At 44.1% G+C, this 21,068-nt stretch overlaps 8 protein-coding genes across 8 annotated transcripts; 6 read left to right on the forward strand and 2 right to left on the reverse strand.

Annotated features, from left to right (window-relative positions):
• The first annotated feature begins 362 nt into the window (after nt 1–362).
• K450DRAFT_226616 (uncharacterized protein) lies at nt 363–3,100 on the forward strand. The gene is made up of 6 exons (XM_051586592.1): nt 363–500; nt 583–985; nt 1,055–1,110; nt 1,174–1,300; nt 1,371–1,606; nt 1,672–3,100. Exons 1-6 carry the CDS (start codon nt 488–490, stop codon nt 2,922–2,924), a joined length of 2,088 nt encoding a protein of 695 aa, XP_051447730.1. The 5' UTR covers nt 363–487; the 3' UTR covers nt 2,925–3,100.
• On the reverse strand, nt 3,026–3,889 carry K450DRAFT_226620 (uncharacterized protein). Its single transcript, XM_051586593.1, has 4 exons — nt 3,794–3,889; nt 3,597–3,724; nt 3,366–3,538; nt 3,026–3,297 (listed from the first exon to the last, which is right to left on the reverse strand). Exons 1-4 carry the CDS (start codon nt 3,821–3,823, stop codon nt 3,128–3,130), a joined length of 501 nt encoding a protein of 166 aa, XP_051447731.1. The 5' UTR covers nt 3,824–3,889; the 3' UTR covers nt 3,026–3,127.
• Nucleotides 3,890–4,001: 112 nt separating this feature from the next.
• Nucleotides 4,002–4,596, forward strand: K450DRAFT_226621 (uncharacterized protein). Its single transcript, XM_051586594.1, has one exon. It carries the CDS (start codon nt 4,079–4,081, stop codon nt 4,259–4,261), a length of 183 nt encoding a protein of 60 aa, XP_051447732.1. The 5' UTR covers nt 4,002–4,078; the 3' UTR covers nt 4,262–4,596.
• Nucleotides 4,344–5,465, forward strand: K450DRAFT_269079 (uncharacterized protein; the record flags this gene model as incomplete). Its single annotated transcript, XM_051592908.1, has 1 exon — nt 4,344–5,465. One exon carries the CDS (start codon nt 4,344–4,346, stop codon nt 5,463–5,465), a length of 1,122 nt encoding a protein of 373 aa, XP_051447733.1.
• K450DRAFT_226624 (uncharacterized protein) lies at nt 5,306–9,103 on the forward strand. The gene is made up of 6 exons (XM_051586595.1): nt 5,306–5,690; nt 5,759–6,732; nt 6,823–7,014; nt 7,088–8,437; nt 8,528–8,661; nt 8,741–9,103. The coding sequence occupies exons 1-6, from the start codon at nt 5,516–5,518 to the stop codon at nt 9,018–9,020; spliced, it is 3,105 nt and encodes a 1,034-aa protein (XP_051447734.1). The 5' UTR covers nt 5,306–5,515; the 3' UTR covers nt 9,021–9,103.
• A 121-nt stretch (nt 9,104–9,224) lies between these two features.
• On the reverse strand, nt 9,225–10,049 carry K450DRAFT_269081 (uncharacterized protein; the record flags this gene model as incomplete). The annotated part of the gene is made up of 4 exons (XM_051592909.1): nt 9,225–9,450; nt 9,513–9,632; nt 9,703–9,791; nt 9,852–10,049. 4 exons carry the CDS (start codon nt 10,047–10,049, stop codon nt 9,225–9,227), a joined length of 633 nt encoding a protein of 210 aa, XP_051447735.1.
• A 461-nt stretch (nt 10,050–10,510) lies between these two features.
• K450DRAFT_226636 (uncharacterized protein) lies at nt 10,511–15,001 on the forward strand. Its single transcript, XM_051586596.1, has 14 exons — nt 10,511–10,858; nt 10,943–11,007; nt 11,075–11,195; nt 11,255–11,482; nt 11,550–11,676; nt 11,752–11,894; nt 11,967–13,050; nt 13,116–13,285; nt 13,349–13,506; nt 13,571–13,731; nt 13,803–14,048; nt 14,124–14,187; nt 14,248–14,362; nt 14,438–15,001. Exons 1-14 carry the CDS (start codon nt 10,593–10,595, stop codon nt 14,556–14,558), a joined length of 3,069 nt encoding a protein of 1,022 aa, XP_051447736.1. The 5' UTR covers nt 10,511–10,592; the 3' UTR covers nt 14,559–15,001.
• Nucleotide 15,002: 1 nt separating this feature from the next.
• Nucleotides 15,003–19,673, forward strand: K450DRAFT_226643 (uncharacterized protein). The gene is made up of 2 exons (XM_051586597.1): nt 15,003–16,623; nt 16,686–19,673. The coding sequence occupies exons 1-2, from the start codon at nt 15,060–15,062 to the stop codon at nt 19,421–19,423; spliced, it is 4,302 nt and encodes a 1,433-aa protein (XP_051447737.1). The 5' UTR covers nt 15,003–15,059; the 3' UTR covers nt 19,424–19,673.
• Nucleotides 19,674–21,068: the final 1,395 nt, after the last annotated feature.

Below are 21,068 nucleotides of genomic sequence, written 5' to 3' on the forward strand. Positions count from 1 at the left end.
ACGCTGTATTCAATTTGCTTCTTCCTAGGCGATGCTGGAAGGAGTTCTAATTGCAAAATGGGCATATTGGCATCCTGGCTGCTTCAACACAGATACAGTCGATTTTAACAATGTAGACAAGTCATATTGATCCACGTCCTTTTATGTCGATGATTAATGCTACAAACTACAATTTTAACCGGTTTTTACGTTAGGTGGTGTCAACTATATCCTCTTACCGCTGTATGCTCAGATCACTGAGTCTCTTTTTCCAAAGAAACTACCTGAAAAATTTTCCAAGTCCGTCAAGCTGCATGGCTCAGTGTCCCACGGTTCCCACTTTTTTTTTTCTCTCTCTATCACCGGTATACTTGTCATTACCATGAAGGACCGAGATGGCCTTCCGAATCAGACTGCACCAACGCCAGCTTCTCTAATTTCACATGATGCCGCACATATATTTGACAATGCTGCTGTGGAATATCAGCTCAGCGCTGACCGTGAAGAAATGGTTGCTCCTGGTATGAAAAAAAAAAAAAAATGGCCGCGGAACCCATATTTGCGTACGTCCCTGAAACTAACTCGCTCATACAAAAATTAAAGATGTGTCAAGAGTATTGGTGATATATACTGGAGGAACTATTGGTATGGTCAACAATTTGGAGCATGGTTACATGCCTTTACCAAATTACCTAGCCAAAACACTCGCTTCAGTGGCTCGATTCCATGATCCGGTTGACCCTCAAGGTTTACAGTATCGATCACGAAGCAACTCCACAGACAATCTTGCAGAAGAATTGAGATCAACAGTATTATCGTCAGCTAAATCACCCGCTGCACTATCTGAGCCGATCTTAGAAAGCGGCTCGGCTAGTCCTACGTTTCCCAGACCAAAAGTGAACACCGTCAATATGATCAAGCCAAGTGGCCCCAATGCAAATCAGAAGGTTTCCGTACAACTTCCAAGTCTCATCACTCCTGTTAGTTTGTATGGGAAAAGAATAAGGTTGAACTTTTTTCTAGCTTTTATCCTTATTTTTTCATGTTTGCCACTCACACCTACCGTTGAATTTAGATATTCGATTTTGGAGTATGAGCCGTTGTTGGATTCTTGCAACATGACCATGGAGGGTATGTGATCTGCTCTTCCGTCGCTCTTTCATTTATTCATTTATTTACAGTCACCCATAATAGATTGGATCCGTATCGCGCGTGATATCGAATGCAACTATCAAAATTTCGATGCCTTTATCATCTTGCATGGGACGGATACTATGGCTTATACTGCAAGCGCTCTGAGCTTTATGCTAGAAGATTTAGGGTAGGCAAACATCTCTTTTGTGGTCCTTGGAACCATTTTACTCAATTTTTTCATTTTTGTATTGCTTCAGGAAAACTGTCATTGTTACAGGTTCGCAAGTACCTTTGACGGAAGTCCGCAACGATGCAGTAGAAAACTTGCTTGGAGCTCTTACCATCGCTGGTCATTTTGTCATACCAGAAGTCTCTTTGTACTTCAATGAAAAGCTGTTTAGAGGTAATAGAACAAGCAAGATCAGTGCAGTCGACTTTGACGCTTTCGATTCGCCAAACTTGGCCCCTCTCGTTCAAGTCGGTATCAATATAGGTAAGGAAAGCTATTAACAATAGCAAGCATTTCAAAATGCATACTTAATGTTTCACAACCTCTAGATGTTGCATGGCAACAAGTCCTCCGTCCAGTCCATATTGCCAAGTTCAAAGCGCATACCCACCTCAATTCCAATGTTGCTTCCCTTCGATTGTTTCCCGGTATTACAGAGCATACGGTTCGCATGTTTTTAACCCCACCTATGCAAGGTGTAGTCCTTGAAACATATGGAGCTGGTAACGCCCCTGCACGTTCCGATCTATTAGCCGCTCTCAAAGAAGCTTGTGACCGTGGAGTGATTATTGTTAATTGCACACAATGCAGAAAAGGTCTAGTCACGGATGCCTACGCCACTGGCAAACAGCTGGCGCAAATTGGAGTCATCGCAGGAGCGGATATGACAGCAGAGTGTGCGTTAACAAAATTATCCTACCTGCTTGGAAGGTCCGATCTCAGCATTCCCCAAGTGAAGAAGCTCATGACTATGAATTTGCGAGGAGAATTGACCATACGAGCACCTCGCCAAAGATTCACAGCTCATAGTCGTACGCATGCATTGATCCAGACAATTGTTCAAGCATCGAGCACAGGTGACGGTAACATCACCAGCCAAACATTACAAGAGCGCGTCTTGATTGAGAAGGCCATGTATCCTATTTTACTATGCTCAGCCGCAGCAACCGATGACATGGAAGGCCTTCTTATGTTACATGAAAACTTGGGCGACATGATCAATTTGAATTGCGTGGACTATGACGGACGTACACCACTTCATATCGCCTGTAGCGAAGGTCATTTGCGAGTAGTAGAATTCTTGCTGCTACATGGTGCGAGTGTCCACACTCGTGATCGATTTGGCCATACACCGCTTTTCGATGCGTCATGTGAAAAAAGAGAAGATGTAGTTAGAATCATGCGACTAGCTGGTGCCCATTTTGCGTTCGGTGATTTTGAAGATCTCGGATACAAATGGTTACGAGCCATTAAGGACAACGACAGTCGATTTGTTCGCATCGCCATTAGCGCAGGTTGGAACGTCAACTGGTGTGAAGGTGTCGATGGCCAACGAGCCATTCATATAGCTGTCAAGGAAGCGCGCATTGGAATGGTAAAGACTTTGCTAGGTGAAGCCAGCTTGCAGATCAATGCGGCCGACAGGTGGTCCAAAACTGCCCTCAACCATCTCGATCAATTGGAGAGCTATGTCAAGTCTGGTACGCCTGTCACCAAAGTCACTTTGGATACCATCAGTGAAATACGGTCGTTGATTGAAACTCGAATCAAAAGAGATCTTGCCCGCCAGGCTTCCAATTAGTATGATCCTGCATACACTTTTTTTCTCTTTTTTTTTTTTCTTATGAAGAAAACCATCCTAACTTTCCAACTTCAAATTTTGCATTATCTCTCATAACCTTGTTTCTTTCTTATTCTTGGAACGCCGCCCATCATCACGGTATATTGTATTTATTAAAGATCTATTATATTTTCGCCCTTGATGAGAAAAATGTAATTTTCATGTTACAGCCAGCTTGGTTTTGTTTCTGGTATTCGTACAAGATCGGTGTCAAACAATTCAATAAATTGTTCATTTAAAAGTCTGACTTTAGGTCCAGCATATCGACGGTACTCCTCAAATATAGAAGTAAGATTCCACCTCTGCAGCTTCCTTAAGCATCCAACAATAGTACCTGTGGGAAGATGTCGCACAATCTTAGATATAAATTGATTGCTGATGTATGGTTTTCTCTTTGCTCACCTGTGCGATGCCGACCAAGATTACACATAATCATCATGGGATAGTTCCTTGGGTTCAAGATGATATCCAGTGCTTCCAAGACTGCCTCTTCTGTAATAGGATCCCAAGCATTGACAGCCGATATGACACCTAAATGGTATAACTGAATTTCTTGATCGTCGATAAAGTCACAGCTACATAATGATATATTAGCACAACCTATTTTATAGAGACTTTACATTTAGAACTTACAATCGTTGGTTCGGCTCTTCAGGTGCCAGCCAAACCACAGTTTTGAGACCTAGCTTCTCTAGGAACGGAAAGTTTAGCTCATTAGGCTGACCGGATCGGTATAGATCTTCTTCAATCATGCCGTAGTTCTACAAGAGACAGGTTAGACAATGTTGCTACAAGAACTGATCAACAGTGCGCGGAAATAAGACAGTTACTAGTGGCGGTATAAAGTGCTGTGAGGACATGGTGTTGGGTGAACAAAGGGATTTGAAAGTGTAGAAACTGCTAGTACTGGATTAATAGGGTTTTCCGGGTGCTGCTCTCAGCCAAATTTTTCCTCTGGTAGGATTTTTTTTATTTTTACTACATAATCATCTAGTTAGTGAAAAGACCATATTATGTGATATATTACAGGGAATGAGAGTTGTGTGCACTGAAGCTAAGAATTATATTACATGCTTCAAAAGGACCACTGAACGACAGGCTGTAAGGCGACAGCCATGACAGACGAAACGGCGGATGTGAACAATGTGCGGAGCTTATGCACACTTCAGCACAAGTGGGGTCCACGAACAATACTCTACACCATACAAATGACCAAGCACAATGCTTCTCGAGGCACTATGTTATGCCGAATCGCCATAGGGTTTGCCGCAGTAACGTATCTGGTGTCTTCCCCATAAACGGACAACATGGTGCATAACGCCTGAGTTTCAAAGTATTCACCATGGCCCTCCTCATTATCCATTTCACACCATCAACCTAATGAACGAGCACACTATACCTCCAGAAATCCTTTCTCTTATACTTGAAAATCTGTCACAATCTGATCTCTTTACATGCACGATAGTCAATCGTACCTTTAATGCCGCATCTACTAGCATATTATGGAAAGCCCCTGAATTCCGCAACTCGTCTAGTTTACAACGATTTGCAGCATGTCTCACGCGCGCAAAAGAAGGGAAAGGAAAGCTAGTACGTACGCTCACTCTAAAGCAACCAGTCAGTTCATTTGTGAACGATGACTGGCTAACCGATGTTATAATATGGACACCACTTCTGGATACCCTGTCCGTGTCATATTGTTTGCACCTTACGGATAAGAGTCTGGCCAAATTGGCAAGATACTGCAAAGAGCTTACGTACTTGGACTTGGAATGCAGTCGAATAACCTACAGGACGGTACACCATCTGAGATTTTGTCAGAATCTGCGATATCTGAACCTACGAGCCAATCTGGATTTAATACAATTCGCCTTATTACCATTTGCCCATAGTCGGATTGAACAACTGAACCTTTCAGATTGTCCTTGGGTATCTGCCACTCATACTGCCCAGGACATATGTGCGCTTCAACACCTTGAACGTTTGGAATTAATAAACTGCCGTGACATCGACGACGAATTTTTACTCAAGATATCTATACCCGACACTGAGATGGATTTATATAATCCAATGCCTGAACTAAAAACATTTGCACTATCAAGCAGTCGATCCATCACAGATGAAGGCGTCATGGCGTTGGTACACGCACATCCAAAACTTGAAAATCTTACATTATATCAAAGCAACCTCACCGACCGGTCCATCAACGAAATCCGTGTATGTCTCCCTAACCTGCGGTTTTTAGATTTGTCATACTGCGGAAACATCACTGGCAAGGCCATTCGACGGCTCATTGCAGATAATGACAAATTGATTATGGTTGGTCTCAAAGGGTGTATCAAGATAAGGTCGTTGGATTTTCCTGAAACTGGAGGCTCCGAGATTTACGCTGGAGTGGATCGTCTGGACTATGAAGACATGGCCAGCATCCGACTGGGTGAATGGGCTCGAATGAATCAAGTCCGAGAGCGGGAAATCAACTGTGTGGATGTGGCCCAATAACATGTCGCGTTTAAATTGATCATTAAAACCCTTTTTTGAAACCACCGCCAATGAAGTGCTTCCGCGTTGCGCGCCAATTTGACTTGTTCTTTGTTCCAAACTCATCCATGGAGGATTCGTATTTGAAATCCCCTGAGGCGGTTTGCGCCCATTTCAAGGTGAATCCCTTGAAAGGACTATCGTCTCAGCAAGTAACTGAACAACGCAAGATCTTTGGATCCAACGGTAAGTGGCAAATACTTTTTATTTGTCAGCCTTGAAAACGGTACTGACATGAAGCTCACATTTTACAGAACTACCTGAAGAAGAGTCCACCCCCCTTTGGAAGTTGATCTTGGAGCAATTCCAAGACCAGCTTGTTCTTATTCTGCTGGGTGCAGCTGCCATATCCTTCATTTTGGCTTTAACCGAAGAAAACGAAGGCATAGAAGGCTTTACCGCATTTGTCGAACCCATTGTTATCCTTCTTATTTTGATCGCCAACGCTACTGTTGGTGTCTTACAAGAATCCAGCGCAGAAAAGGCAATTGATGCTCTTAAAGAGTATTCACCCGACGAAGCTAAAGTTTTACGTAATGGAACCCTCCAGAAGATCCGTGCCGAAGAATTGGTTCCTGGCGATATTATTGACTTGGCGGTGGGAGACAAGATCCCTGCCGATTGCCGTATTTTGGAAATTGAGTCCAGTGTATTTAAAGTGGATCAAGCTTTGTTGACTGGCGAGTCTGTTAGTGTGAACAAGGAAGTCGAAGCTATCAACGATCCCCATGCCGTCAAGCAAGACCAAATCAATGTCATCTTCTCTGGAACTTCATGTGTCATCGGAAAGGCCAAGGCCGTTGTCGTTCAAATCGGTTCTGCTACTGCTATTGGTGACATTCATACATCCATCACCTCTCAGATTAGTGAAAAAACCCCTCTTAAGCGCAAGTTGGACGATTTTGGTGACATGCTTGCCAAAGTCATTACCGTTATCTGTATTCTTGTGTGGGTCGTCAATATCCGTCACTTCAACGATCCCTCTCACAATGGCTGGCTTCACGGTGCTATTTATTACTTCAAAATTGCTGTTGCTCTTGCCGTTGCTGCCATTCCTGAAGGTCTTGCTGCTGTTATCACTGCCTGTCTTGCTCTTGGAACTAAGAGAATGGCTGCCTGTGGTGCAATCGTCCGTAGTTTGCCTAGCGTTGAAACTTTGGGCTGCACAAGTGTTATTTGCTCCGACAAGACTGGTACTCTTACTACTGGTCAAATGAGTGTTTCTCGGGTAAGTTGGTTGAAAAAAATTACTGTCAAACCAGACAGACTGTTGTCAACTAAAACGTCTATGCTTTTTTTTTTTATTTTTGCAAAATAGGTCCTGCTTGTCAATGGTCAGAATGGAGATCTTAGTGAATATATGGTAGATGGTTCCACTTATGAGCCTGTTGGTGCTATCCGTTCAGCTGATGGTAAAGAACATACCAACTTGCCTGCCACAAATGGAGCTCTTTACGATCTTGCTCAAATCTGCTCCTGCTGCAACTACTCTAAAATCGCTTACGATGAGGTAAGAGGCCTTTGGTTTGACCATTTTATGAAACATGTTGTATTTTTTAAACTAATCCGTAATTTTTCACAAGGCTACTGAAGCTTACTCTAGCATTGGTGAACCTACTGAGGCTGCCCTCAAAGTGCTCGTTGAGAAATTGGGCACTGATGATACTTTGCACAATGAAACTCTGGCTACCCTTCCACCCAAGGAACGTGTTAGCGCTTGTAACGATCACATTGAAAGACAGTATAAGCGTCTTGCTACTTTGGAATTCACCCGTGAACGCAAGTCCATGTCCGTCGTCGTCTCCTCTGAAGCTAATCGTATCACTCGATCTGGCGCTGGTACTCAAACATCGTTGCTTGTCAAGGGTGCCCCTGAATCCATTCTCGATCGCTGCTCATTCGTTCGTCTCTCTTCTTCATCCAATGACGTTGTGCCCATCACTGAGAAAATCCGCAGCGAATTGAACGCCAAGATTTTCGAGTACGGTACCACCATGGCTCTTCGTTGTCTTGCCCTTGCTAAAGTCGAGAATGTCAACTTCAAGGATTTCAACTTGTCTGAACAATCTAACTTTGTCAACTACGAACAACACATGACATTTGTTGGATTGGTTGGTATGATGGACCCTCCTCGCCCAGAAGTCCAGGACTCTATTGAAGAATGTCAAGCTGCTGGTATCCGTGTTATTGTCATTACTGGAGACAACAAAAACACTGCTGAAGCTATTTGCCGAAGCATTGGTGTTTTTGAAGAAGATGAAGATTTGACTGGCAAGAGTTATACTGGTAGAGAATTCGATATGCTTTCACCCTCGGAAAAGATCGCTGCTGTCAAACGTGCCTCTTTGTTTACAAGAACAGAACCTTCCCACAAGCAACAATTGGTGGATCTTTTGCAGTCGCAAGGTGAAATTGTCGCCATGACTGGTGATGGTGTCAACGATGCACCCGCATTGAAACGCGCTGATATTGGTATTGCCATGGGTAGCGGAACCGACGTTGCTAAACTTGCTGCTGACATGGTTCTTGCCGATAATAACTTTGCCACCATCGAAAAGGCGGTTGAAGAAGGTCGTTCCATCTACAACAACACCAAGCAATTTATCCGGTATCTCATTTCCTCTAACATTGGTGAAGTCGTCTCTATTTTCCTTACTGTTCTTCTTGGATTACCCGAAGCTTTGATTCCTGTTCAACTTTTGTGGGTCAATTTGGTCACGGATGGTCTTCCTGCCACTGCTCTTGGTTTCAACCCTGCGGATCATGATATTATGCGCAGACCTCCTCGCAATGCCAAGGAAGGCTTGGTTGATGGTTGGTTGTTCTTCAGATACATGGTCATTGGAACCTATGTTGGTATTGCCACCGTTTTTGGTTACGTCTGGTGGTTTATGTTCTATCAAGGAGGTCCCCAGATCTCTTATTATCAATTGGTAAGATGCGGATTTCATCATGGTGTTAAAAAATTGCAGTGCAAATGTGGCCGTCCTGTCATTATCGGTATCTAACTTCTGCATTCTCAGTCTCACTTCCACAAGTGCTCAGACCTCTTCCCTGAAATTGGCTGCTCTATGTTCACAGACAGCATGGCATCAAGAGCCACTACCATGAGCTTGTCCATTCTGGTTGTTATCGAGATGCTTAACGCCATGAACAGGTAAGTGACCTACTCCTCTGAGGCACATCTTCTTATTGCGTGCGATGATAATATACTAATGACACATGTATCCTTCCAGCTTGAGTGAAAACGAATCCCTTTTAACCCTTCAATTGTGGACTAACCCTTACCTGATCTTTGCCATTACTCTTTCCATGGTTCTCCACTTCATGATTTTGTACGTACCCTTCTTCGCTAAGATCTTCGTCATCGTTCCTCTCAATGTCGAGGAATGGAAGGCTGTCATGTGGATATCTATCCCAGTCATCATTATCGATGAAATCTTGAAGTTGATCAGCCGTACCTTCATTGCACCACCCTCCAAGCTTGTCAAGCACAAGAAGATCAAGCGTGCGTAGATTTAGAATACATTCTCTTCTGTAACCACATACATACTGTAGAACAATGACGACCTTTAAGGCTACAGAATAGACGTTTTTGTTTGATATTTAACATCACTGATTTTTTTTTTCTTATAAAAGCTACAGTAGTAGCCAGTAACATGAATAATAATAATTCGCGGCCATGTTCTTTTCGTGCAAAAGCAGCGAAAAACAAATTGTTTATTCGTCTTTGCGTTTGTCTTCTTCGCTTTCTGGCATCAAGTACAGCACAATAGTTCCTACTGCTCCCACAGCTTGTCCCAGCAAGGCGCCTAGTACGCAAGACACAGGCCACCGTTGCCATGGACGCTCCCAATCCAATGGAATCACAATAGCACCTAGCCAAGCACCAATCAAGATGCTGATTGTCTGCATATATGCCGCCACCTCTGCGTTGCTTGACGGGCTAAGATAGATAGAAACCTTAGAGCTTGTTCATTAGTCCATGTTCAAAATTTCATAACGTACCGGTGTTGCATGAATACGCGCACATAGAGTTCCGACTGTGTGATTCCCAACTGATTCACCACAGAGAAGACAGTAATATTCGCAACTAGTGCTGAAAACGATAACGTGCTCCAGAACTTGCTGTAGATGGCTCAACTTAGCAGAAAGTCCCAAATTGCTATTTTTCAGGGCAAATAAATTTTTCACTTACTCTACGAGAGAAGCTCCTAGGAGGACAGTGAACCCGTGGATCACAGCGGTCAAAACCAAACCACTGGCCAAGCATCTGATAATTAATGGCTAAAAAGGTGCTACTTAGAAGCAGTTGGGCCGTTATACTATGCCATGTCGTGGACTTACCAAACTACCGTAGCCATTCCTATTGTTGAATAAAGTTATAGCCAGGTTGCCAACAATGATGAGAGGCAATGCTGCAATTAGGCATTCTAAAGGTTGTCTATATAGTTCCTTGCTGCTTGTTTTGAATAGAGATGCTGCTGTAAGCAAGCTCGACGCAAGGGCTGGCCACCATGTACATTCCCGGTTCTGCGGTAGCATTTGGGACTGAAGCAAGACACGTCACAAACAGTCTGAGCACAGTTCCCCGTCTTTTGAACACTCCATTGCCTACCCACCCAAAACTTCGGCCTCGAGGACCAAAACAGGATGAACACCTATCCAAAGGACTATGTCCAGCATCATATTCCGGTGATGGCAGTTGTTGGCCTGAAAGAGACCATTCCGGATCCTGATGTGCCTAAAGATGGGACTTCTCATTCTGATGCACCAGAAGATCGTGTCCCTAACCGACGGCGATCCTCTTCTTCTAGCAATCAGCTGCGCTTACGAGCAACCATCGCACATAATCTTCGAGCAGTTTTGAATTCTAAAGATACCACCACTCTCTGGGAGGCTGCAAGACACTCCCAGGCACCAGCTGGAAGTCATACGAACGGCATACCCAACTTCCGAGTTACGTTTGTTGATAATGTAAGATAAAAAGATAATATGCTTTCAGACTCGCGCAGTATATTAATCGTCATCCTTTCATAGGATTTTACCTTACCGCCAAAGAAACCCACCACATATCAACACCCGTCCATGCATCCTCACTCCGCATTATCACCGCTGTCTAGCCAGTCACCTCTGCATCCAGACGGTATCATGACAACCCAATGGTACGAAAAGCATCTCAACGTGTACCCTAGCGTGGTCGTTGGGTTTTATGACTTGTGGGATTGGAGTATGGAAGCTGGTACTCCTCAGCGCCCGAAGCGGGAAGTCGGCCCTCTGGCTGGCCAAGCGCTTGCTGACCCAGTGGAGAGAGAGCGAGATGCCGCCATGGCTCATGGTATCAATGAGAAACGGTAAGTAAAAAGAGGTCTTAATGACCGTTGACATTTGGCAAGGATGAAATTTGAACGGCTGACATTGCTCTTACAAATGTAAAGTAAATACTTCCACGAAAGGGGAGTCAAGTATGCTGCCGTCATTATATTGAATCCTCGGCATATTGGTACGTTATATTTGTTACTGGTGCACCTTTTTCGATGCCAAATTTGCTTACAAATGTACCTTTCTAGATGACCCTGCTATCGAGGATCGACTTGCAGCTCTTCGCAAACTATCTGGACTCGATTCCAAAAATTCCTTGTTTGTCTTACCTGTATCTACGCAAACGGACGCAAATGAATTTATAAACAAGTAAGCATCACTTTTTCCACGTTTTGCGTACCAATCCAGTCTCCTTACACCTTCAATAGCCTGTTTAGATCTCTTTATGAACCTGCACAAGTATACTACAGTAATCATGTCAAGAGAGTTAGAAAAAAGTTGGCTCGACTTCCAAGTCCCTCTGTTGCAATTCGACAAGTTACACCACAAACAGCAGACGGACCTCAGCCGCTTTCTGTACCTGGCTGGCTAGTGCGATACGAATACAAGTTGGGAGTGTTTCAGGAGTTCCGGCAAGACATTCAAGGCTCTTTAAAGTACGTTGCGCGAGAGGGCGTGCCTTGTTGAGTGCAGCGGACACTCACCAAAATTACATTCCATTAGATCATATGATGCTGCTTATAATATGCTTTTGAACATGCTGCAGCCAAGCACTGGTGACGGAAGCCTGAAGCCCAGATCAAAGCGATGGAAGGAAGCTTGTATACTTGCAGACTGCATGAACATCAAGGTAAGCGAATGGCCTCAAATGCTGCTCTCCATGTAGCTCAAAGGACAAGGCTTATAACCATTCTACATCCCGCAGATTTGCAGATTCTTCCTGTTTCAAGACAATGCGTCAATGGCCCTGGCCCAATTGAACAAACACCTACATGCGTTCCAACTTTTCTCTAATGAATGGCACATGGGTGAACGATCATTTGAATATTGGTCTTGGTTATCTAAGCAGTGAGTATATCCACCTAGCGTTTGATTTCCACGGCTTCATAGCGGTTCTTTAAACTATTGGCTTTTGTGAAGATACCGCGTGTTTGCAGAGCAAATCGATATCGCTACAAGACATGGCTTTAAATTACCTGTACCGTTACCTGTTCAATCAAGTGTTGGATCTCCGCCTTTGGGCTCCAGCCCTTTCCTCGGCTCTAGTGGATATGCTAACCAGGCAGAAGGTGGTAGTAATCCCGGAGAGTTACTTCAACATGCTGGCTTTTACTTCCACCTTGCCGCCATGTGTAGTGCTGAACGCCGACGTCGTTATATGGAAATGGAGAAATGGAAGGATTCAGAGGCAAAGACCGACGATCTTATTTATCGATCTGCAATGGCCGCTCTGCCAGAAGAAGAACAGGTTGATCATTCTGCATTGACTATCGAGCTCCTCACTAAAGGCTATGAACAGTTCAAAAAGCACCGCAATACTAGGATGACATTGTACTTAGCTGCTGAAATTGCTGGCACTTATTACGAAGCTGGAAAATTCGAAATGGCACTCAAATTTTTTGAACGAATTGGCAAAACGTACCGAAAAGAAAGTTGGCATACCGTTCTCACGTCCATTTTACGGTGGTCATTGCGCTGTGCGAAGGAACTCGGTATGACCACAAGTGTAGTGGGATATCTCGTCGAATTGCTTTGCGATAATCTACCTATGAGCCAAGATAAGCGAAGCGAACTTCAGAACGACTTGCAATCGACCCTCACTCATGGATCTTTGACGGATGACGATAACCAAGAGCCACTCATCGTGCGTATGGATGATATCAACTCCTTCCTGACATGCCATGTCCAATTTGAAAAGTCCTCTGGCTTCGTCAATCAGCCAATTCATTTTCAAATTAGTCTTAGCACCAATAAGTCATCCCCACCTCAACCCATTGTCTTCCGTTCCCTTCGTATCATCTTTAATAACGAACGATGGAACCAGGTATACGTTAACGATGAGGGCGACAACGATGACAAGGATTATTCATATTATGACTGTACTAATAGCGAGTATGACTCGACTGAAAAGCGTTGGAACGCCAACGCTGGGCTACAATTTCGACATGGCCAAAGCAAAGTGTTCGAAGGCACAGTCACTTTGGATCACAGCGAGAATTTAAAGGTGAGGCAACAGCTTTTACATGCCGATTTTGTTGCTGGAATGTACTGAATCTAATGCTACCGTAGATGGAAACGGTGATGCTAGAGCTAAACTCCTCTGGCCGCCAAGTATTCTTATGCTTTGATATAGCCAATAGAATCCAGGATACTCGCTCAGCTGGAAGGAGGAAATGGCACAATGTTGAATCCCCGAAACCAACTTTCTTGCAAGGAAGAGGCGAAATATCTGCTGCAGAGTAAGTAGATATGGTCTAAAACCATAACATGGAAATTCAAGTAAACTAATATTTTTTGGACAGTATCTCCCAACAACCATCTAAGCTCACCATTACTAATAAGCACTACGCACCTGCGCTGGTGGATGAACATTATCCGTTCTTTATAACTTTAACAAACGAAGAGTCTACACCTGTGGATGCTGTCATCAGGGTAGAAATCAAAGCCACTGAGACTCAAGGTAAAGCTCACTACTTATATTTACTTGTATGCACGACAAGGTCTGACAAAACTCATTTGGTTAGATCTCGGAGACAAGCTGAAATTGGCCCCTACCGACGACGATGCATCGGCTACATCTATTCTGGATATCGACGTTGGGCAAATCGAAGGCAATGGAAGCAAAGAGCAGATATTGTATATCATTGGCCGCACTACTCCACTGACACGACTGTTAAACATATCTGTAAGTAATTCATTTGTGATCGTTGCTGCTCTGGACTATATTAAGTCTAATTCGGTGTTCATTTTTGGCAGGTCCGATATAAGCCATCGTCATCCAATCAGGAACCTTACTTTGAAAAGCATGAAATGGTGAAAATCCATTATAACAAGGCGTTCGAGGTCAAATTTCACAGCCATGAGCAGCACACTGAATACAAGGATGCAGCCACATTTCCCCCTAGCCTCGAGGAGAAGGAGCGTTTATTGGTCATTGCAGCTGTGCGCTGCACTTCACCCTGGAATTTACAAGTTGTCAGCATGGAGATGGAACAGGATCAAGTAAGACATGTGAGGTAGAAAAGAGAGACAGCGTAGTACAAGTACCCCATTGACCCAGTATTTTTCCGAATTAAGCAACCTTCACATGGTTATATCCAAGTACAAGCAATGCCAAAAGCACGAGGAGAAGACGTCAAAGGTAATGAACGGCATAGAGCAGAACACACAGCGAAATTTGAATTAACAGGATTTTTGATAGAATGGAAGAAGGATCAAGTTTTCAACAGTAATCACCTCTTTGAATTGACCACTCGAGACCGCACAGCACCCAAGACCGCAGCCGACTTTGGAGCACTGGTCATAACGTGGCGGCGGTAAGCAGGCGTTGTACAACCCCCCCCCCATATTGAAAGAGTTTTCTTACAAAGATTCATTTCCACGGAAAATAGGGTCAGTAACATTCATGAGGAAATGCCTCTTTGTCAAACAAGCATTCCCTTTCCTCCATTTTCTTTTTCGTCCACGGAGATCCGTGTTCATCGCGGTAAGTCCATGGGGTTTTCTAACTGAAATTAGTAGAACCAATTTCTGCTCAGCACGATCGATTATACTCAACTTGGTTATGCACCTGGCACGTTTTCTTTCTTAGATCATCCGAGCGAATTATACATTGGGGAGCCCTTCGTCCTTTCATATACCATTACCAATCCTACAGCCCAATTTGCCGAACTTCAGGCACAAATCGAAGTCAGTGACGCGTTCGTGTTTTCTGGTTACAAACAAACCAAATTCCGCGTCCTCCCGTATTCTTCACAGACTTTCAAATACCATTGCCATCCAATACTAGCTGGCCATGTACGACTTCCTAGACTTAAAGTAGATATTAGCAACAATGGTGAGGTGCCAGCAACGGCAGATGCCATCGTTTACGTGAAACCCCGAAGGCAGCAGCAATAAATACTTGTGTCACCATGCGTTCCTTGTTCTCCGATGACAAACTTTTCTCTCCATTATCACACTTCTTCTTCTCTTTTTCGTTTGTAACATAGACATACTTCTTTTGATACCAGAATGTTTCGAAAGCGGAAGCAGAAACAGATGTTGGAAGAAGCCCGCAGGCGGGAAGCGGAGCTAGAACGCCAGAAACGTAGCCAAATATCGCTAGAGGAACTTCAACTTTTGCGTGATTTCAGGACATCTCTCATCATGCCACATCTTGCCAAAGAATTCGACATTTTACGAAGCTCTTCTCCAGAGAATACCATAGAGGAAGCCCCCGAACCGTCAACTTCGGAACAGAAACAAACATTTCAGAACGTCGCTCCACTTTCCCCTCCACCTCGAAAGCCCAAGGCTCCTGTCATAACAAACACTCCCACGGGAAGTGCTATCCAAGTGTCTCCCTGGATGGAACAGAACAATCAACAATATTCAGTAGAGCAACCTTTAACTCCCATCAACGAATCGTTTGAAAAACAATCAACGCCTAGTATTTACTCCACCACATCCACTTTGGATTCTGAACGTTCAGATCAATATTCAGATCAGTATCGAGACCTAGCCGCCTGGAGAACGGAACGCAACAAACGACATTATTCGAATCAAATTTTCGGAGGCAAGCAAAGGCTGGACCATTATCGCTTAGCCAAAGAAAAATCAAAGACAAGTCTTCACGACTCCACCCTACCTGAAAGCAACGAAGTTCCTATGCCTGTGGATAAACCTTTGCCAGTATTTGAACCAGAGCAAACTCACATGGTTGAGGATCTCAGCGTGGGAGAAGAGAAACCTGCACCTCCTGCTGTTGTCGACAACGTCGCCGCCTCTATTTTCCCGAAAGAGTTGACCCTGTCTATGTCACAGCCGCTTAAGCCTCTGCCCACAGCAACCAGACCAAAACCCCGTGGTAGAACTCGTCCAGATATCCGACGTTATAGCATTGATCCATTGAGTAAATGGATGGACCATACCACCACGGGTTACGATTATGATCAGTCGCTGGAGTTGAACGAAAATTTTTTCTTCAATGATTTTGCTCCTGATGCTGAAAACCGACGTCCTAGACCAAAGTCAAGGAGAATGAGCAAAGCGGCGGCAAAGCTATTGGCTGAGAATCCTACAGGCAGAGTCAATAATCCTGGAAAGATTGACTTGGCCGCCATTGCAAAACATTTACATGAAAACCGTCTATCAGTCATACAAGAGAGGAAACGAATTAGTGCCACGGAAGCAGATGAACAGGAACTTGCTCGCCTTTTAGCCGATCCACAGCAAGCGAATATTTTGGAAATGCATCGGGATAATGCCCTACCCAAGGCTTCCCAACCTCCTCCTACAACTGCACCTATCTCGAACGAGCATGCCATGTCTTCGGCACAAGCTGCGTCTGCTGCCATCATGCGAACTCGAAGTGCATCCACTAGTAAAGTTGATAAATCTATGCATGCCCCAGACCTTTCAAAGCCTACTGGCCTCACCTCATCGGCCTCAATGCGTATCTCCCCACTGCATTCCACATCGTCTGGTCATGCCGGCAATGCTCGTCCTATACACTTCCTTGGCAGAAGCCGTATGGAAGAATCAATCATGGATGACACTAAGGATAGTTCCCCGGCTGATGTTGAAACTGCATTCGGTAAGTTTAGAGATGTGTGCTTGGTGAGTGCGCCCCACATGCTTACCATCTTTTAGGAAAAGATAATATAAATAGTGTTGAAGCACCACCTCATCATGATGTTTCAAGAAAAATACAACTGAATGATAAACCTGTTCTCAGCCGCGCTGGAAGCACTGTGGATCGGTCACCCAGTACTCGTCTAGCTGCCATTCAAGGCATTCAGAAACATTTGCGGCAACAGTCTGTTCACAAATCGCAGCCAAGCTCGGAAGGAGAAGCGGATACACAGGAAGATGAATCACTAGATATTATTGAGGAAATTCCCACTACGCCCATTTCTGAAGAAGAACCAAAATTGTTTCGAGAACAGAGTACGAGCACGCCGATCAATCTCAAGTCTCGAAAAGATAAACCACGAATTGCTCTTTTGGATTCTGCTACTCCTGATGTGTCTGATCCTGCGGCATTTGTTTCACCACGTTCAGCACCTGCCCCACCAACTGACTCTACTGATAGTTTGGCCAACAAAGACATGGCTCGATCTGGATCAAAATTGCATGATGATCGTAAATTCAAGCCTTCTATGTCTCGAAGCAGGACCAAGTCATCCAATGATACCGATGAGGAGGATGGAAAGAGTGGCTTCTTACAATTCAGACGGCAAGTCTCCAAACTTAGACGACCACGAGCAGGAAGTGAATCAGGTACTCCACCCAAGCTAAGTGGACTGAAACATGCTGTATCGAATGACGCAATGAATGGGCTGTCGAGTTACAGCAGTGTCGAGAATATTCGGGACGCCAAGTCAAGCCGCCTTGTAAATATTAGTGATAGTGCAACCTCTTCCACCAACGAAAAATTGGCATTGCCAAACAATGGACAACCCAGAAGATCGATTAGTATGCGTGAAATTCGTAGCCCATCCATGGAATCAGACGATCCTTTTGGTTCATTGAGATCCAAACAACCAAAGACAAATGGAGAAGATGATGCCTTGCGCAGCAAGAACCTCTCACATGATGTTTTGCATCGGCCAACCGCCAGTATTTCGTCTTCGGTCAGCGGATCAAGTGACGAACGATTCTCGTCTTTCAAGCACTCCGGTAGTGGACGGTCGAATTCTGAAGATTCCGCTGGATCGCCTCAGTTAGCACCTCGTAATCCTTTACGACACAGTCGAGATGAGAGTGGCAAGTCAAGATCTACCATCAGTCGATCAGGCAGTGCTCGTGTTTCGGAACGCATCAGCCATGAACACAAGGTTGTTTCTCCTTCCAAACTTAAAGAAGGTGATAACAGTCCGAGATCTCATTTGGGCAATTCAAAGTTGACACCAGCGGCTTTAATTGCTATGAAACATTCTGAAGACGTTAAGGACAACACTCCCGCTAGAATTGATACGGCAAAGAGAGTGGAGAAACATACTTCTGGGCCTAAAGGAATTCGAATGCTCTCTCAACTACTTGGTAAATCAGGGAAAAAGAACTCAACCAAGCGTGTCAATGGTAACATCATGGAACCAAACAGGGCACGTGGTCAAGAATCACCCCCCACTGATGTGCGCAAAAGTCGATCTTCAGCTAGATCTCAAGTGGTTCGACGAACGATCATTTACGTGCAACCTGAAGACGTGGATGATCAAACCGGCAACCCCATGGCCTATCCCAGTCTCAACAGCATTCAGGAACGTACGTCGTTATCTTCAGACTCTAGTCATATCAACTCTCCAGATAGTGACACTGGCTATGAATATGTTACTGCTAAAGTTATCACAAGACAACCATCCCTCAAAAAAACTGTGGTTGACGCAGAGCAACCAAAAGCGGCTACCAGCAACGGACTGACTCGAAAGGGTACCAATGGTAGAAAATGGAGATTGGAAAATGTCGATGAAGAGACCGTGCCTGAACCAAGTGTCAAGCCAACCGGTGTGACTGACAATGAGACCTTACCAAGATCATCCACATCGTCATCCGTTCCTAGAAGTAGCTATGATAACGATAGTATCTACAAATTCTACAATAGTCGACAAAGCACATCAGATCGATCTCTCGACAGTGTTCAAAGAGCATCTATGCGTTCTGCTGCCCACGCTCAATTAGAAGGTCTTGAAGTACGCGAAATGAGTGACGGAAGTGTTGTATACGGTGTTGTCAAGAAACATCCAAATGGTCGACGAACGTCTATGTTGCTGCCAACCAATCAGGAGCATCACCCTGTGGAGACGGAAATTCTTACCAGTGACGAAGATGAAGATGAAATCGAAGAACGAGTTCTGCAATTGATGGGTTTCAACCCTGACTCACCAAGACTTAGTGATTTCATGAATGGCGACCGCCGATCTAAAAAGACTTCAAAGGACATAGCGCCAAGTAGAAGCAGCGAACGCAGTCCGCAGCATCGCCCGCCACCACAATACCCGCCACCACCTATTCCAACTCGATCACCTCGCAGAATGGCCTCCATCAAACAACAACAACAACTGAAGCCCAAGGTGTCGCGTGTGCAGGATCATCGCGCTAAACACATTTCAACTATCTCTACAAAGTCGCCTGATGGCGGTGGTGCTACTACTGATATCTATATTGCTGAAGAAGTCACTCTTTCTGGACTGTTGGATATGATTAAAGATACTGCCGATGTCATGGATGACTATTATGGAGACTATTACTCTGACCAAACCTATTTCCCTGACTCTGATACTGAAGCGCCGAGCGATCGGATGCCCAGGTCAGCTACGGTAGAAGAGAAATTGGACGACGCACTCAAGACTTGGGAACAATCCTCCAGCAGCAGAGAGCATCCGCATTTTCGATGATCGATCAAGCTCAGACTAATTTTCGCATGATACCTCTCCTACGTCTTCCACATAACTCGTAAACCTTTACAACCAAAAAACCCCCAAAATCCACAAGCTACCTTTCTGTTTTCCTTCATCTCTCATTAGAAAAAAAACCCCCCTCCCTCTCATACCTTATACTCATCTTACTCATCCCCTCATTTCGATGCTGTGCACACCGGTTACAAAAAAATATTAAGAATAATAAAAATAATACTCAAATTTATAATGCTGCTGACTGAACTGCAAGTGCTTTGGATGAGAAAGCTAGCAAGCGGGGCACTTTCGGATATTACTGTATTGTCGTACTGGAGTACAAACGAACGGACATAACTCTTTCTAAAACTCTCCGTATTTCTTCCCCCTCACAAGCCTATGTAAGACGGGAAATATGTCCATTTACGATAGTCAACCGAACCGTTTGAACATGCTCACGAGGGTAACCTTTCTCTTTCCCATGGAGACTCTGTCTATCCAGCGTTAATTACGGTTACACGACATTACCTTCGTGTGAAACAGCCTTCTTACATTTCCAATGCTTAGCAAGCAGTAATACGTACTCAGATATTGCTGTCACTAAGCATTACCCAAATACCGAAGCCATACATTCATCAATGAACTCGGTAATGCCAGCTAAGCTTACTTCGGCTGAGATAGCGTTCCGGGAAAAGTCAGACACCGAAATAATTAGCATTCCGGGGTAGAAATCGAGGATTGGCTTCAAGTACAGCGTGTTCGGATGTTTATGTAATCCGTCTATTACACACACTAAACCTATGCTGTGCTCATGTACTTGCCAAAATGAACCATCCATTGAGCACTGTTTAGCTAGCAACAGATGTAGTAGCGTTCATAACGCATTGAAATAAGATTAAGGTGAAACGTCCATAAACACTAAGTACTTCACTTCGATAATTCATTGTTATTGACATCCTATGTGTACCTGTATGACCTAATGTTTTTACTCACCAATAAGCATGAATAATGACTACTTCTGTTTTTTTCTCCCATCTCGTCCTTGGCATTTAACTGTAGACGACAACGTTAGATGTGCCTTCTTTATTGAAGACAGTGTGAGCCGATTTGCCTCTGAAACATCACAATGCTACCCATTCTTAATTACAAGAAACCCACATCGAAACCTTACAAGCCATGGCTTTTGGTTCCGAGGATATGTTTTGTTAGATGTTCAAACCCAAAATTTTGGAACTTCATTTAATCAATCGTATAATCATAACATCATAGGCAATGGATGGCCATGTCATACTAGATAAACCACAATTATTTCATAATTCATTTCAACGATTGATCAATGAACCTATGTAGCTGCTAGGTATAGTTATGTTGAATGAATGAAGCTGCTGGGGTGATATTAATTTTCCGAAAAAGCATACATTTCGGAAGTGCCTGGATGGTACAAAGCTCTCTTAAAGCAGTCCACCCCACATATATCAATTTATGGCTTTTTGTGGAGCGGCTCACGCTACCGCTCATCACCAACTTGTCAGACAAAACAACTGCGTAGAATTATTGAATCTTAATTAGCTTGGATGCTACTGATAATGGAATTGTTGCACGTTCTGTTGTGAGGTTGTACTAGCTTAGCAGAAATCGGCTCCTGACC

The sequence above is a fragment of the Umbelopsis ramanniana genome, assembly GCF_025399195.1.
Source record: "Umbelopsis ramanniana AG unplaced genomic scaffold K450scaffold_8, whole genome shotgun sequence".
Lineage (NCBI taxonomy): Eukaryota > Fungi > Mucoromycota > Umbelopsidomycetes > Umbelopsidales > Umbelopsidaceae > Umbelopsis > Umbelopsis ramanniana.

Excerpts from the sequence above, each read along its gene's own strand:
- K450DRAFT_226643 (XM_051586597.1), top strand. The coding sequence starts at position 15,060 with ATGTTTCGAAAGCGGAAGCAGAAACAGATGTTGGAAGAAGCCCGCAGG. Across the intron at positions 16,624-16,685 it reads TGATGTTGAAACTGCATTCG|ATAATATAAATAGTGTTGAA; the intron begins GTAAGTTTAGAG and ends TTTTAGGAAAAG.
- K450DRAFT_226621 (XM_051586594.1), top strand. The coding sequence starts at position 4,079 with ATGACAGACGAAACGGCGGATGTGAACAATGTGCGGAGCTTATGCACA.
- K450DRAFT_226636 (XM_051586596.1), top strand. The coding sequence starts at position 10,593 with ATGCATCCTCACTCCGCATTATCACCGCTGTCTAGCCAGTCACCTCTG. Across the intron at positions 11,008-11,074 it reads ATTGAATCCTCGGCATATTG|ATGACCCTGCTATCGAGGAT; the intron begins GTACGTTATATT and ends GTACCTTTCTAG. Across the intron at positions 14,049-14,123 it reads TGGAGATGGAACAGGATCAA|CAACCTTCACATGGTTATAT; the intron begins GTAAGACATGTG and ends TTCCGAATTAAG.
- K450DRAFT_226616 (XM_051586592.1), top strand. Across the intron at positions 1,301-1,370 it reads TTTATGCTAGAAGATTTAGG|GAAAACTGTCATTGTTACAG; the intron begins GTAGGCAAACAT and ends GTATTGCTTCAG. Across the intron at positions 1,607-1,671 it reads TCAAGTCGGTATCAATATAG|ATGTTGCATGGCAACAAGTC; the intron begins GTAAGGAAAGCT and ends CACAACCTCTAG.
- K450DRAFT_226620 (XM_051586593.1), bottom strand. The coding sequence starts at position 3,823 with ATGTCCTCACAGCACTTTATACCGCCACTA. Across the intron at positions 3,725-3,793 it reads AGCACTTTATACCGCCACTA|AACTACGGCATGATTGAAGA; the intron begins GTAACTGTCTTA and ends TGTCTCTTGTAG. Across the intron at positions 3,298-3,365 it reads TCTTGGTCGGCATCGCACAG|GTACTATTGTTGGATGCTTA; the intron begins GTGAGCAAAGAG and ends ATCTTCCCACAG.
- K450DRAFT_226624 (XM_051586595.1), top strand. The coding sequence starts at position 5,516 with ATGAAGTGCTTCCGCGTTGCGCGCCAATTTGACTTGTTCTTTGTTCCA. Across the intron at positions 7,015-7,087 it reads CTAAAATCGCTTACGATGAG|GCTACTGAAGCTTACTCTAG; the intron begins GTAAGAGGCCTT and ends ATTTTTCACAAG. Across the intron at positions 8,438-8,527 it reads AGATCTCTTATTATCAATTG|TCTCACTTCCACAAGTGCTC; the intron begins GTAAGATGCGGA and ends CTGCATTCTCAG.